Source organism: Alexandromys fortis, unplaced genomic scaffold (genome assembly GCF_014885135.2).
Source record: "Alexandromys fortis isolate MF-2015 unplaced genomic scaffold, M_Fortis_MF-2015_v1.1 scaffold_36, whole genome shotgun sequence".
NCBI classification, from domain to species: Eukaryota; Metazoa; Chordata; class Mammalia; order Rodentia; family Cricetidae; genus Alexandromys; species Alexandromys fortis.
In genome coordinates, this window is record NW_026067915.1 from 11023944 (window position 1) to 11038428 (window position 14485).

The 14485-nt window shown below is 52.7% G+C and overlaps 1 protein-coding gene across 2 annotated transcripts; it reads right to left on the reverse strand.

The window, feature by feature from the left end:
• Positions 1–203: 203 nt before the first annotated feature.
• Tmie (transmembrane inner ear) lies at positions 204–5783 on the reverse strand. Of its 2 annotated transcripts, XM_050139515.1 has the most exons (3): positions 5528–5783; positions 2187–2336; positions 204–1514 (listed from the first exon to the last, which is right to left on the reverse strand). In XM_050139515.1, the coding sequence occupies exons 1-3, from the start codon at positions 5577–5579 to the stop codon at positions 1414–1416; spliced, it is 303 nt and encodes a 100-aa protein (XP_049995472.1). In that variant the 5' UTR covers positions 5580–5783; the 3' UTR covers positions 204–1413. The 2 variants fall into 2 exon arrangements, with proteins under 2 accessions (XP_049995472.1, XP_049995471.1); XM_050139514.1 differs by lacking the exon at positions 5528–5783 and having other exon boundaries at positions 2187–2561.
• Between the last annotated feature and the right edge of the window lie 8702 nt (positions 5784–14485).

Consider the following 14485-nt stretch of genomic DNA (forward strand, 5'->3'; position numbering starts at 1 on the left):
GGAGAGTGGAGGGGAGCTCCGGTGAGCCTCCCCAGTTTCCCTCCCCAACCCGAGTTCACCTGCTGGGGTGGAGTGGGTGCAATTGCTCCCCAGCCTCTGGGCCTTTAAAAAAAAGATTTATTTTTATTTTATGTGCATTGGTGTTTTGCCTGCATGTATGTGTGAGGGTGTTTGATCTGGAACTGGAGTTACTGACAGTTGTGAGCTGCCATGTGGGTGCTGGGAATTGAACCCAAGTCCTCTAGAAAAGCAGTGCTCTTAACTCCTCAGCCATCTCTCCAGCTTCCCCCATCCCCCCTCTTTTGGTCTGAATCTGGGTCAGGGCAAGAACTTGGGGCTTGTTGGAGGCACCTATTATTATGAATTACTGTGTCACCTTCTACAGGAATCCTCCAGGGCTTGGCAAAGCACATGTCAGGGGCGGAGTTCATTTCGGGTGGAAGTGTTGTATTCTGAGGCTGAGCAGGCACCCAGTTTGATTGACAGATCTCTTCGGGACACCTTCCTAGCAGGGCTTCCCCCCTGGTCTTCCCACAGTCCCTGTCCCCAGCTCTGGTCAGAGCTCCTCATTTTGACGTTGAAAGACTCTTGTCCAGAGTCAGCCCCTCAATGCTGTTCAAGTAGTCTTTTTGGCAGACACTTCCTTTAGTAGACATGGCAGAAGAGGAGTATCACATGGCTGTGTTCAGCAGGTGGATGGGGAGACCCAGGCTTGCTCACTCAGTCCCTGGCCTCAGCCCTCTTCAGTTTTCAGACCCCACCCCTGAACCAGAAGCCCGTAGGCTCTGGGCCTCGTGCCAGACCCTCTGCGGCCCCAGCTCCACACACTGTCACTCTGTTTTCAGAGCTTGGCATTTGCCAGGTCAGGAACTCTCCTGATAATGGGGCCACTTTGGCAGCCAGGGTCAGATTCCTGCCAAGTTTGGGGCGATTTCCTTGCTATCAGGGCTGATATCTAGCTGTGTCTGAGAATCTCATGTCGCAGATGCCCCCATCAGCCCTCCCTCCGTGCTTATGGGGTTCACACAGAACTTGTTCAATCCTGCATCTGAAACCACCAATCCCAGACTCCTCCATAGGTACCTCTGCCCCTGGCAAAAAGGGTGGGACAGAAACCTGTCTGGAAGCAGGGGGGGGGGAGGGGGTAGTTTTAGACTACTCTATATCTGCAGAGGACTGTGACCCAAGAGAAGTGGCCAGGCTAATGATGTGAATGGAGCAGAGTCCAGGATGGACACTTGTGAAGTCTTAATCCCTACGTCTTTTGGGCTATGAGGTCACGGCCATGGCCTTGGCTTCTCAGACCAGAGCCTGTGGTCCATGTCTGAACATGGAGTCCTGGTGCCTGGATCCTGGTCTGAACTTGGACTTCAAGGCCTGCCAGGCCTAACTGCCACCTCCAGGAGACGCTGCTCATTTCTCTCCTTTCTTCTTCTTCGCCTCATTCTTCTCCTCTTCCTCTACTTTGATAGCCACTGTGTCCACACTGTCCTTCTTCTTCTTCTTCTTATCCTCTGTGGGTAGGGGGCAAAGCCACCGTGGTGAGATGGGAGGAAGCCCCAAATCTCGCCTCACCTGCTCTTCCGACCCCTCCCTTTCAGGTACTTTTTATCTGAGGTGCGTGTGTCTGCATGCCTGTTTGTGTCAGTGAGTGTGCACGTGTGGGCATGTACATAGAGAGCAGAGGTTGCTGTTGAGTGTCTTCCTCTACTCTCTACCTTATTGTTTATTTATTTGAGAAGTCTGGAGCTCACCGATTTGGCAAGACTAGCCAGCCGGTGAGCGTAAGGAACCCTCTGTCACCCTTTCCCCAGCACTGAGATTTACAGGTGCATGATCATGCCTGGTTTCGTTTTGTTTTGTTTTGTTGTGGATGTTGGAGATGCAAAGTTAGGTCCTTGTGCTTGTATGGCAAAGATCTTACTGACGGAGCGGCCGCCCCAGCCCCTGCACCCCTCGCGCAGCCTCCCCAGCACCCCCCCCCAAATTTTTCTGCTACAAAATGGGCTCCTTATTTTAGTTACCTAGCTCTGACTAGTTTCTGCATTTTGGTCTCTTGGGGTTGTGCCCAGTTCCTTCTCTGAACCAGCTGCAGGGACAGACAGGGTGATTTAGGATAGTGAGGCTGAGGAACTGGCTGGCTGCAGGACTCATTGCTGGCTACCGTGGGTCTGGAATCTACTTACCTCCAGGGATTTCTGTGAGTTCGTTGAGTGGAGGCACGGTCTCCAGCTTGTCTGTGTACATCTTGGCGGCCTTTCGCTGTAGATACCGGGCCTCAATCTCCTTCCGTGTCCGTGGCACACGGCAGTTGAAGACACAGCACAGCGTGATGACTGCATGGATGTCAGAGCAGGTTTGGCTAGGGAAGGGTCTCAGCCAGCTTGTGTGGTACCCAACTATTAGGCCTGACTCTGTTTGCTTAGGCGTGCCTCTCATAAGAGACTCCTGCAAAAGCCTGAGGTGACCTCCTGCGTGAAGCTGACTTTCTGCGGTTGCGTATGGCCCATGCATGCTCAGTGTAATACTTCGCTGTCAACTTCTTAGTAACTTTGACCTGAAGCCTGGTATTTTCAACTGTACTAGCCTCACAAATTCTATAGCCACTCTCGGTCTGATAGTCTTTCTGGTCACACTGGTACTGGAGGAAGGTAAAGTGAAGGCCTTAGGTCTGGCTCAACCTACCCAGAGTCACCCTGTGCTTCTGACTTAGGATGAGGCCTTTCTGGGTGCTCCTAAAATGCTCTGGGTTTCCTTCTCCAGCCTCCTTACTGCAGAGGCAGAGGTACCTCAAGCACATAAGCATGTGGCTGCATCCTCCCCAGCCTCCCCAGCATCCCCATTCTCCCCATTCTCCCCAACATCCTCATCCTCCCCAGCCTCCCCATCTTCCCCATCCTCCCCATTTTCCCCAGCCTCCCCTTCCTCCCCAGCATCCCCATCTTCCCCATCTTCCCCATCCTCCCCAGCATCCTGGAGGACAAGCCTGGGCCTGGCTGATGAGAAGGCCCAGAACTCTGTCCTGGATATTTACTTCTGAGAATGTGATCCTAGGAGTGTTTTTCTGGTTAAAGGCAGCTGTGCCCACATCAGCTGGGACAGAGCATAGAGCTGTCCTGTCTAGTGATGCGCTGGGCAGGGCTGCCAGGACCTGGCTGGCTGGGCCGAGTTTATTTTTCTAAGGCTCCCACAATCTGACCACTGTGGCCCCGGCCCCTGGGGAGGAGGTGGGGCTGGTTCCTATTATAAATAATATGGCCAGACAGAGCTTCCTGGCAGGCTCCTGAGGTGCAGAAGGGCCCAGGCACGACAAGCCAGGTCTATTTTGAGGAAATGGATCATAGCTAGGTAGTCTGGGATCATCTTGTTTAACAAAGTATCTCTTGAGCCAAATATTTTGGTTCCACGTGTCTCACCCAGACTTTCAAGATGGGAGAAGCAATGGAATGGAATGGATGGATGGATGGATGGACGGACTGGCAGACAGACGAATGGGAGTGATGGGTTAAAAGCCTCCACGGCTGGGAACAGGATTGGGTTCCTGAACGGCATTCAGGAATGCACTGAGAGTGGGTGGGGGCTGCCTGCACTAGGGCCCCAGCATATGATTCTTGGGGTTAGACCTGAGGTGACAATGGACTTTTATTACTCAAAGTGCTGTGCTTTGGTCTTTCCCAGACCTTTGTGTGGGTGCCTTGGACTTCCTTGGGTCATCTTTCCCTTGTCACCCCACTGACACCCTCAGGACCCCACCTGTTCAGGCTCCATGTGGTCAGTGCTGGGTCCCCACAGCTCAGGACTTCAAATGCTGAACAGGCAAAGTAGGGATCATGGGCTGACATATGCCTGCCCCTCCAAGCCTGCTCTCCCTTGCCTGACCTGATTATTTTTTCTTCAAATAAAATGAAAAGCAAGGAATTTGGGGCTAAATTCTGAAAGATCTGGGGGTGCAGGATACCCCCCTAGTGTACTTTCTTCAGCCCCAGTCCCTATCCCTGAGGGATTTTATGTGTATGTGGGGAGGGGGGTACTCCACTGATGGCTGCTTAGGTCCCAGCAGAGAAGCTGTTTTCCCAGTATGACTCCCAGCAGCTATGGAAGGTAGCCACTGCTGACCTGCTGTCCAGGGACCGTCTGTTCCTGCCTGTTGCTATTCTAGATGAAGTTAGGGGCGGGGAAGTTCTGTGTGACTGATGTCCATGGGCCTCTTCAGTCTGACTGCAATTTTCTGGTGTGGCTCCAGGTCCCTCCACCATTCACCCAGAGTAGAGCCTGGGGGAGGCCTCAGGTTCCCAGGTGTTACCCTCAGGGGTTTCCCAGAGCTATTCCCCTCACTGTTCTAGGGTTCCTCGGGGCAGTTCCTCCCAACCCTGCCTTTTGATAACAAGGCTGGTCTCCCTCAGGATGCAGAGGCTCTGCCACACTTTTCTCTGGGATCTTCACTGAGTTGCCTGACTCTTTCTAGGCCTTAGCTGGAACACAGTCCCCCAGATTTGGCAGGAGGGGGTATTCTCTCTGGAAGACACTTTGGGTGCCAGGAGAAGCATGTGCAAATCAGATGTCATGTTTTGAGAGCCCCTCACAACCGGACGGCTTCTCTGTGGCCACCCAGCACTCTGAGGAACCTCATGGGAAAGCTGCCACTAGATCTCAAATGTCACGTTAGCCTCCATGTTGGGTGCATTTTGGTGATATCCCACAGGTATCTGAGACCTGGCATAGAGGCCAGCTTCCTCCTAGCCTCTGCCTATACCACCCTTCCAGAGTCCTTCCCAGGCAGCCTCCCTCTGGTCCACAGCTCAGAAGACCCGTCCTCCGGGGGCCTTTGTAGGCAGAGTGGGTCTCCCCCCAACCCTCTGTCTTGCACTTGCCTTGTGCCCAGTATTCTCTGCCACCTGGCCTGCCTTTCATGTAACTTTCTGTCCTCCCTCCTCAATTCTCATGGAGAAAGGGGCAGACGGGTGCATGCCAAGGCCCCCGCAGCTACATCTTTGCATCCGTAAGAACCCAGACTGGAGGAGAGGAATGGACCCCCTGCTTTGGAAGGAAGCAGGTATGAATCATTTCTGGAAAATGGCACTGGAGGAGGTAGGATGCAGGGCCTGGAAGCCACATCTGCTGGGCGTCTGGGGAGCCTCTGGTGGAGGTTGGCCTTGCTGGGGCCCCTGGGTGTGGGCTCTCTGAATTGGCCCAACTGCAAGAAAAGCATCAGGAGGCCAGCCATAAGGGAAAGATGACATGTCCTGGATTCGGAGGAGTCCCCTATAATTAACATAATTGCCATGTGGCTGCTTCCCCGGGTCCAGCAGAAATCTTTGGGTCACCACTGGTCCGTCAGCCCTCCGCAGGGACTTTGTGTGACTGAAGAGGTGCCAGCGACCATAGTGGGCCTCCTGTGAGTGCCTGGCCTACTTGAACTGCCCGGAACTGCTGTTCTGAACTCCAGGGGTACTGTCGGGGTCAGGGGTGCTAGAGGGGCTGTGACCCTCCTGTGGTGGGGTGGAGAGACGAGGGCGTGGCTACTCACTGATGGACAGGACGAAGAGCGAAAAGATGCCCACCACGTGCCACAGGCGCATGTCCCAGAACACCACGGTCTCCTTGGTCAGTGGAGGCGGCTTGGGCTTGGGCGGGGCCGTGCTGGGCTGTGGGTCAAGAGAGAAAGCAGTGAGCCCGGCACAGGCCAGTAGGCAGGGACGGGGTCAGCAAGGACCCAGCCCACACATTTTCGAATCCCCAAAATGGTTCAGACATTCACAACCAACACCCTAGACCTCAGAAAGTTCCAGATTTAGACTAAAAGCAGTGATCAGAGTCCCAGACCGTGGCACCAGGCCCTCGGGCTAGAAGAGTGGTTGGTGCTTGGGGAAGCAAAAATCAAAGGAGCAAATGTGGACAGCCCGGCCCAGCCAACTCTGATGGGGTCTCAGGACCAAGGCTAAGAGACAGGGCAAAGCCTGTTTCATGGGACAGGTAGATTGGCTTTGTTCTCACCTCCCAGTAGAACTATACTGCTGGGCTACATGGTAAGAGGCTCCTCCTACAGGTGTTCACACACTGAAAAGCCAGAACCACCAGCCGGCTAGACCAGCGGGGCTAGGCATAGAAAAATAGTAATGTAGCGCCACTAAGTGGCTGAAACTGTAAGTGTGGCTAAGGAGGACAACACACTGCTTTGAGGATCTGCGGGCTCCTTGCTTAGGGACACTATCATGTCTGTGTATTCTAGAAAACATAGTGACCCCCAGGTCTAAGGGGACTTGCCCCAGGGTATTAAAAGATAGCATCTTGCCTTGAGTTTCTAGAAAATGGTCTTCTCTGGGGGAATGAGTGGACACATCTCTGATCTGAGTGTTTTGGAGATGTGGCCTCGCCTTGAGTGTGTTCGTTTTTATAGATGCTGTGCTGGGTGTTGAAGCCAGGGTTTTGTGTGTGCTAGGCCAACACTCTGCCAACTTAGTTTCATCCTCAGCCTGTCCTGGGTGTTTCAAGGGTACATGACTTTGTCCTGAGTGTCTATGGGATATAGCTATGCCTTGTGGAATATGAGAGGCTAATTTTGACCAAAATATGATCCTGTCTCCATCAGCAAGTTTGGCTAAGGGTCAGAGAAAGAGGTGGGACCAGGCGTTTGTGTAATACACCGTCTCTAAAATGATCTGTAAGGACAGGCTTTAAGAGTCCCTTGTGGCTTTCTGAGAAAGAGAAGCCACCTGTTACTCAACCTGCCTGCAGTTCCCACACCCCCACTGTGGTTCGTAAACATGCGTAGACACTTGCCAGGAGCCGGGTGCTTTCTCAACTGCCACCCATACGGCAGGTGGAACTCAGAGGGGATCACTGACCTGTGCTAGGCACCCCAGAATCTCTGAGCCATTCACCAGTATGCAATTCCCAGTTCTTTGCTCCTCACTAAGAGGGACGAGGATGGGGACTCCTTCCTTTACTTTGGACCTCAGTTTCTCTCCATGTAATTAGAATGGTAATGTCAACTGTCTCTGAGAACTCTCCTATCCGGTGGCAAAATTGGCAATAACACCCCACTAAATCTGTAACACCCCTTGGTGGATTGGGGGACCCTTGTGCAGGCAGGCAAGTATGTGGATACATGACATGTGCTGGATTGGACACAAACGGGCAGAGGACATATGTGTGGTTGGAGCAGTGTGTTTATGCTTAAGTTTATGACTGCATCATCGGAGCTGGGGGCTTGGCAGTTACCATCCCCTATCTCCCAGGCCTGGTGTGTTGACTGGCTGTCTAACTGGGAAACCCTGACCAGGCTCTTGGGTGGAGGTAACGGGCAACAGCCAGGCATCTTATGGTGGGCCCTGATAAAGGTAGAAATTCTGAAACTTGGCCCTGCCTCCTTCAGAGGCACAGCCTGGTGGAGAGGGGACGCCGCAGGGCTGGACCGAGAAGTGACGTGGTTCCCAGCCCTGCCGGCATCGCTCCTGTTTCCTGAGATGTAGGCAGATGGACTCCAAATGAGATTTCCTCTGCCGAGCTGGAAGAGGATGAGCTCCTGGGAGTGGGGAGGCTCCTTGCCTCAGAACCGACTTGCCTGTTGTCCCAGCCTTTGCTCTGAGGACAGGGCAGTTGGTGAGAGGCCTTGGTGTGCTCCATAGGGCTCAAGCCAGAGTGGCTTCCCTTACAGGGGCCTGAAGCTGACACCTGACTCTAATGGCCTCTTCCACACCCCTGGTCAGTTGCAGAAGGAACATGCTACACAGGGGTAGAGGTCTCTATACCATGAGATGTCACCCTCGGCCTCTTCAGTTCAAAGCTATGTCCCCTTAAACCCTCTGAGTGTGACTGGTGCTGTGTCCCCATCCCTCCCTGTCCCTTAGCAACTGCCTCTCAGGTCTCCATGCTGTCACCCAGGCTCCACCCTCAGCGTCTCTTTGGCCCTGGCTCTTGGGCCTTTTGCCTCCAGCTGCTGACTTCTAAGCCTGTTCTGCTACCTTCTACTGAAGAGGTTGCAGGTGGCCCCTGCCCGGCTCCGGGCCAGCTTGCCCCACCCCTCCTCTTCACCTCCTCTCTGGGCTGTCTCCTCCCAGCTCTCCCACTCTGCGCCCCCTCCTCATTCATCCTCTTCCTTCAAACAGGAACTGCTCACGGATGTGTCTGCTCGGAAACGGGCTCCAGCTCCTGTAATCACTAGGACCTATTTTCATTTTCCAGTCCCTGGGTCCGGTAGGGGCCCTGAAGGATTTGTGTAGAGGAAGAGTAGTTCCCCCAGCATACCCTAAATCCAGGGTTCAAATATCCCCTATTAGACTAGGAGTCAAGAAAAACTAAGGGCTCAAAGTCCTTCTCCCCATCCCCTAGGAAAACAAAGACCATATGGCAAGGCTGTTTCCCTCCACACAGGGAGGGAGACACTCCTTGTGTCCCTGATGTCAGAGACTGGGCTCTACTATCAGACCAGGGACTCTAAGCGTGAAGGGCAAGGGATGGTGTCACCCACCCCACCAGGCAAGATGAGGGGATAGAGCCAGCTCGCCGCACCCTCAGCCCCCTGCCTGGACTGTGCCAGCATCCGGCGCCCTCCGTGATGCGGTACCTCACCTCCACCAGCTGCGTGGCAACCCCCGCCAGGCAAGCCCCCAAGGCGGCGCCGCCCAGAGCCCAGAGCCGCCCCGCGCCTCTCTGCCGCCCGGCCATGTTCTCCCGCCGCGCGCGCTCCGGTGCAGGTCCTGGGAGCAAACGGGCTGATGCACAGGGCTGCCAGGTGACTGCCCCTGGCCACCGGCAGGCGCTGGCGGTAGTGGTGGCGGCGGCAGGGAGTTCTGGCCGAGGGCGGTTGAGCCCGCATCATTTATTAATCATGAGTGTCAGGTTCCTGGGACGCCACCTGCGCCATCTCTGCTGGGGTGAGGGTAGGTGTGGGTGGCACCGCCCCCCCCCAGGCTATCGGACTTTTGGACCTCCCACTCCACTCCAAGGACACTGAAGTAAGGAAAGCCAGGAGAAAGGGACGGGTTGGGGGTAGGCCCTTGATCAACAAGACCCCACCCCCACCCCAGTCCCTTCCCTCTTGGGCCTCAGTTTCTCCACTTGGGACAAGGGGCGGGGCTGGAATCGACTGATCTAGAAGGCCCTTCCCATTCTGACGTCCTGAGTTTAGGGGGAAAATGGTACTGGACTTGGGAGGGGGCAGAGCGGGCATGTTACCATGGTGACAGGCACTGAGGGATATCCTGGCCTTTCTGGACTGGCATCCTGCCCAGAGGCTGCTCTGGTCGCCCTGGACACCAGAGCGGGAGAGGGAGGGGTATGAATAACCAGGGATGGCCAGATGTTGGCACTGTGGAAGGATCCAGTAGCTTCTGCTCCCCAGGATAAACTCAGCTACCCCCAGAGGGCCATTTTCTGACCCTGCTGACTGTCCTAGAGCCTGGGTCGTGCCTCTAGCAAGTCTTTGAAGTTGGTCCCCTACACTGTGGGAACATTGATTACTCGGGGATGGAGTTTCTGAGTAGCTGTGAAGACCTGAGGCAGGGGCGGGAGCCCGAGGGGGAGCGGGGCAGTTGGAGGATAGAGAAGCCTATGGCCCACTTCACTCCTCCCTTTTCCTTCCTTCTTCCGGCTGTCCTCCGCCTCCTGAGTGCTAGCAGAAGCAGGACCCAGCATCTTCCTCTCACCAAGAACATCAGCGGAGGCCGGAGGCCGGTCCAGGCTGTGTAAGGGGTGAGGGTGGGGGAGACACCTCAGCAAGGATCAACTGAGTCTCAGAGGATGCTATCCTGGCTGTACCACTGACAGATAAGGACTGAGTTAGGCCTCAAAGTGGAGCAGAAGGCCAGCTGTCCTTCAGGGGCTGCCGGTGACAGGGCAGGCAGGAACATGGCTGCTGTTTGGAAAGGACTACAGGCTCAGGCGAGGTCTATTAAAGAGAGTCTCAACAGTAAGTAGATGGCAAAATCTAGGGCTCACTTCTTCCAAAGCAAGCAAGAAGCAAAAGAAAATCCCAAACCAACACAACAGGATAAGCCCTCCCCCCCAGGAATGCTTCTAAAACCAAAGCACTAGCAACAGGTCTCTGCCTCCGACTTTTTCAGGCCTCAGCTGCAGGCCAAGCAGAAGGGCCACAGAAAGCTGCTTTGACGGCAGGGATGGGGTGGGGTGGGGTTGGGGAGGTGGGGCTAATCACCCTCATGGCATGTGCTTAGAGAGGCAGGACTGGGTTTTGATCCATGAACTAGATAGGGAACTAGTAGCCAGAGGCTATCACAGGGCTAATGGGGGTGGGGAGGGGAGGATACTGTGGCTGTGGGCTTGGAAAGCTGAGCCACCTTAGCAGCGTAGGGCTGCTCCTTAAAGGACTGCCACCTGCTGCTCCAAGGTCATTCATTGTCTGAGAGGTGGAGAGATGGCTCAGCGGTTAAGGGCATGTTAACCCCTTGCAGAGGACCCATGTTCGATTCCTAGCACCCACACGGTGGCTCACAACCATCAGTAACTCCAGTTCTGGGAGACTTGATACGCCCTCTGGAACTCGCCAAGCCTGTGGCAGACATAAAGGCAAAACATCCACATACATAAAATAAAGTAAATAAATTAAAAAAAATTAAGGTCCGTTGTCTTGTTTGTCCACCAAGAAGTAGGGTCAGACAGCATTATACCTCAGCGGCGGGGCACTTGCCTGGCATACACAAAGCACCGTGTCCAATCACCAGCCCTGCAAAAATTAAAAATAAAGTAAATGGAGGGAGGAGAAAAGCAGGCTACATCTCTGCAGGGTCTCTCCACTCTGTAGCCCAGGCTGACCTCAGATAGGGTCGTGAATAGAGCTGATGAATCCCTGTTAATCTCACAGGCCTCTGAATCTAAGCCTTTTTATCCGGTGCCCCCTAGATTCTTCCTCCCAACACACACACACACACACACACACACACACACACTACTGTCATACTGATTTCAAAGTCCAATTAATTGACTTAGAATAACAGGGTATCTCAAAAGTCTTAGTATGGTAGTTTTAAGTTTTAATAACCAAAGAATTATAAAGCTATGAACTGATAAGAAATACCACCTGGTGACTGACTTGCCCACACACCTATAATCCAGCACTCAGGAGGCAGAGGCAGGAGGAACATGCAAGTTTGCGGTCTACATGGTGAGTTCTGGGCCAACCAGGTCCACACAGAAAGACAAAAGAGACAGCATTTGAAAGCTTATTTGTCTTTCTTTCTTATTTTTACCCCCTAAAGTTGGCAAAAGTTGGCAAAAAGGGATGTTAGTCCAAATTCACAAAACATAGTTAATATAAGAGAATTTAAATAATTAAGCTTTCAAATTATATTTCTTGCTTTATTTTTATATAAATATATGTATTTTTATATAAAAATGTGTTTAATTTATATATTTATATATAAAATATATTTCGCATATGAATATATTTATATTTATTATTGCTTTATTTTTTATATAATATCTGACATATTTAAAAGCTTAAACACAGCCCTTAGGAAGTGGAGAGAGGATCAGAAGTTCAAGTCCAGTCTGAAATCCCTAAGACCTGTTGCAAAAAACAATACCACAAAAAGTTTAGGATACTGTCACTGGGAGCCCTCCTGCTGCTTGCCGAACCTGAAGTCCTTCTATGTAAAACAGGGACCTGACAAACCTCTGAATGCTAGTCTTCATTTGTATTGTCATTGTTGAAGGTTATATAATACAGTGCATTGAGTAAGAACAAAACCATGTATCTCTCTTGACCAGTGCTAATGCTTACCATTAGCATTTAGTGTGCTTCCAGTTTTTCAATGAAAATGAAACTTACATTCTTACCAGAATGCTGGCCTTTGCTTTGACTGTCTCCTGTTTTCTTCCTTCCTTCTTTCCTTCCTTTTCCTCTCTCTTTTTTTTTTTTTTTTTTTTTTTATTTCTGTGAGACATAGTCTTGCCACGTGACACTGACTGCCGTGATGCTTGCTGTGCAGACCAGGCTGGCCTCAAACTCAAACAGATTTACCTTCCTCTGCCTCCAGAGTGCTAGGTTAAAGGACTGTGCCACCATGCCCTCCAGCCCTGAGTTTATTAGTGTGGGCATGTGTGGGTGGGTGGCGAGAATGCCGAGTGCCACGGTGTGCCTGTGGAGGTCAGAGGTCAATTTTGTGCCGTGGTTTGTCTCTTTGCAGTTTTATATGGGTTCCTGGGACTGAACTCAGGTTGCCAGGCTGTACAGCACTTGCCCTTTCTGGCTAAGCCATCTTGCCAGATCTACCCGGTTCTGTCGTGAGGGAGGAGTCCTAGGGAGAAGCTGTGTCCTGCGGCATTAGGCCTCTAAAATTGCGACTCCCAACTTGGTCCTCTGCCTCTGATCCAGAATTCTCTCCACTCTGGTATCGCTGCAGCTTCTTATAAGCCCTTCTCCAACATGCCCGGGTAGCTGCCCCTTAGCTGGGCCCATAAAGGCCGGGGTTGGTGGGTTCTGGCTCCCTGGAAAACAGAATCCCCTTCTTGTGTGGTGGCTTAAGTGCTGGCAGGCAGACAATTCCTTGTCCTTCCTGAACTATTTTTATATCGTATGGGTTTCCTGTGGGGACCCAATCCAGCCTCCAGGGTCTCCGGGCTGGAAGCTTATGGGCAGGGAGCTGAGCAGTGGCCAGGAGACCCCGTGGCCATTTCTCTCCTGGAGTTTGAGACAATGGAACTCAAGGCTTAGCTTTGGAGAAGCTGAGGGGGAGTGAACGGAAAACCCTCCACCCGCCCAATCACAGAGCCAGGCTAGGATCCAGGCCACCATGGACTTAGCCTGGGGTGGGGGTGGGAGTCAGCAGGCCTGGGCCAGTGACACGGCAGCTGGGGTGTGCTGGGAGCTGGCTGTCCCTGAAGTTGTTGGCCCTGGGCCCTGCCCAGAATAGCTCAGGGCTGAGCCCAGCCTGGGACAGACTTGTGTGTACATGAACTACTGGAGCTTGTGTACCAAGATGCTGGTATGCTGGGAAGTGCATTGCACTCCGCGTGCTGCTCTCTGTGTGTCTGTGTGTCAGTCTGTGTCATTGGAGGTGGATGTACAAATGGGGCTGCCACCGAGGAGCTGCGTGGCATATGGCCCAGTTGAGTAGGCACACTGGCTCATTTCTCACCTGTGGAACTGCATGTATGTACAGGATGTGTTTATGTCTGCGGGGAGCTGAAGCAAGATCCCTGTGATTTGGTAGAAAGACCAAGGGGGCAGAACCGGATCCACAGTCATGGACTAACTGGCAGAGATGCTGGCCAGGTCTTACCACATATGGCAGAAAACAGGAAGCGCTGATACCTGTGAGGTGGTCAGAGCTCAGTAGCCTTCCACACGCAGGGGCAAGTTTGTGACCAGGAAGTCATATCTGGGGAAGAAGACTGGGACAGTCCTTCCTTTCTTTCTGCCAGGAGCCCAGGCAGTATGGTCTCTCTTCAAACACTTGCGCAGATGGGGAAACTGAGGCCAGAGAAGGAAAGGGCTGACCTGGAGGTACCTGACACAGACCGGTTCTTTCTAGCTCATGGCCTGCTGCCCTGCCTGCTAAAAGAGGCAGGCAGAAAGCAGAGGTAAAGAAGTAGAGCTCTGGGGAACGAGGCTCCCTCGGGGGCACAGGAGAGGGTGCAGAAGGCAAAACTCGGGGTGAGGGACTGGAGAGATAGCTCAGCGGCTAAGAGAGATGACTGCTGTCCCAGAGTCCTGAATTCAATTCCCAGCACCCACACGTGGCTCATAACCATCTACAGAGGGATCTGATGCCCTCTTCTGGCATAAAGTCGTGCCTGTAGATAGAGCGCTCATACATAAAGCAAATAAATAAATTGTAAAAAAAAATATGAAAGACAGAAAGCACAGTAAGTACTTGTTTGCAGGAATGAGGACCTGAGTTTCATCCCCAAAACTCATGTGAAAAAGCCGTGTGTGGTGAACATTTGTAATCCTGTCACCCGGGAAGCAGAGACAGGCAGAGCCCCGGTACTCACTGGCCAGTCAATCTAGCCAATGCTGTAGGTCAAGGCCAATGAGAGATTGTCTCAAAAATAAAAGGGACAGCGCCGGAGGAAATACAGCTACATGTGCACACACATCCACACATGTGCATCTGCATATACACACACATCTTACACACACACACAAAAGAGAAACCTGTAATGTATTTACCCTTTTAAAAGTATTTCAAAGAAAAAGAAAGAAAGCAAAGGCTGGAAAGAGGGCGAGGTCTTGGCCAGATGGGGAGGGAAGAAGAGGTTGGAGGAGGGTTTCTGAAGTGGAGACCCAAGAGTAGAGCAGTGTGGGAAAGGGGGGTGAACGAGAGTGTCACCTGTGTGGTAGGGGCCCAGGGCAACAAACTCTGAGCCTGGCACTGTAGGGCAGCTTGGCAGAACTTAAGTTCTCACCAAAAAACAACCAAAGGGAGTCAGGCCTGCTAAAGTTGGCAGGCCCCTTCCTGGAGTTGTCTCTTCTTGGACGTCCCTCTACTTCCCGGCAAGATGGATGGAGGCCGTCCAAGAC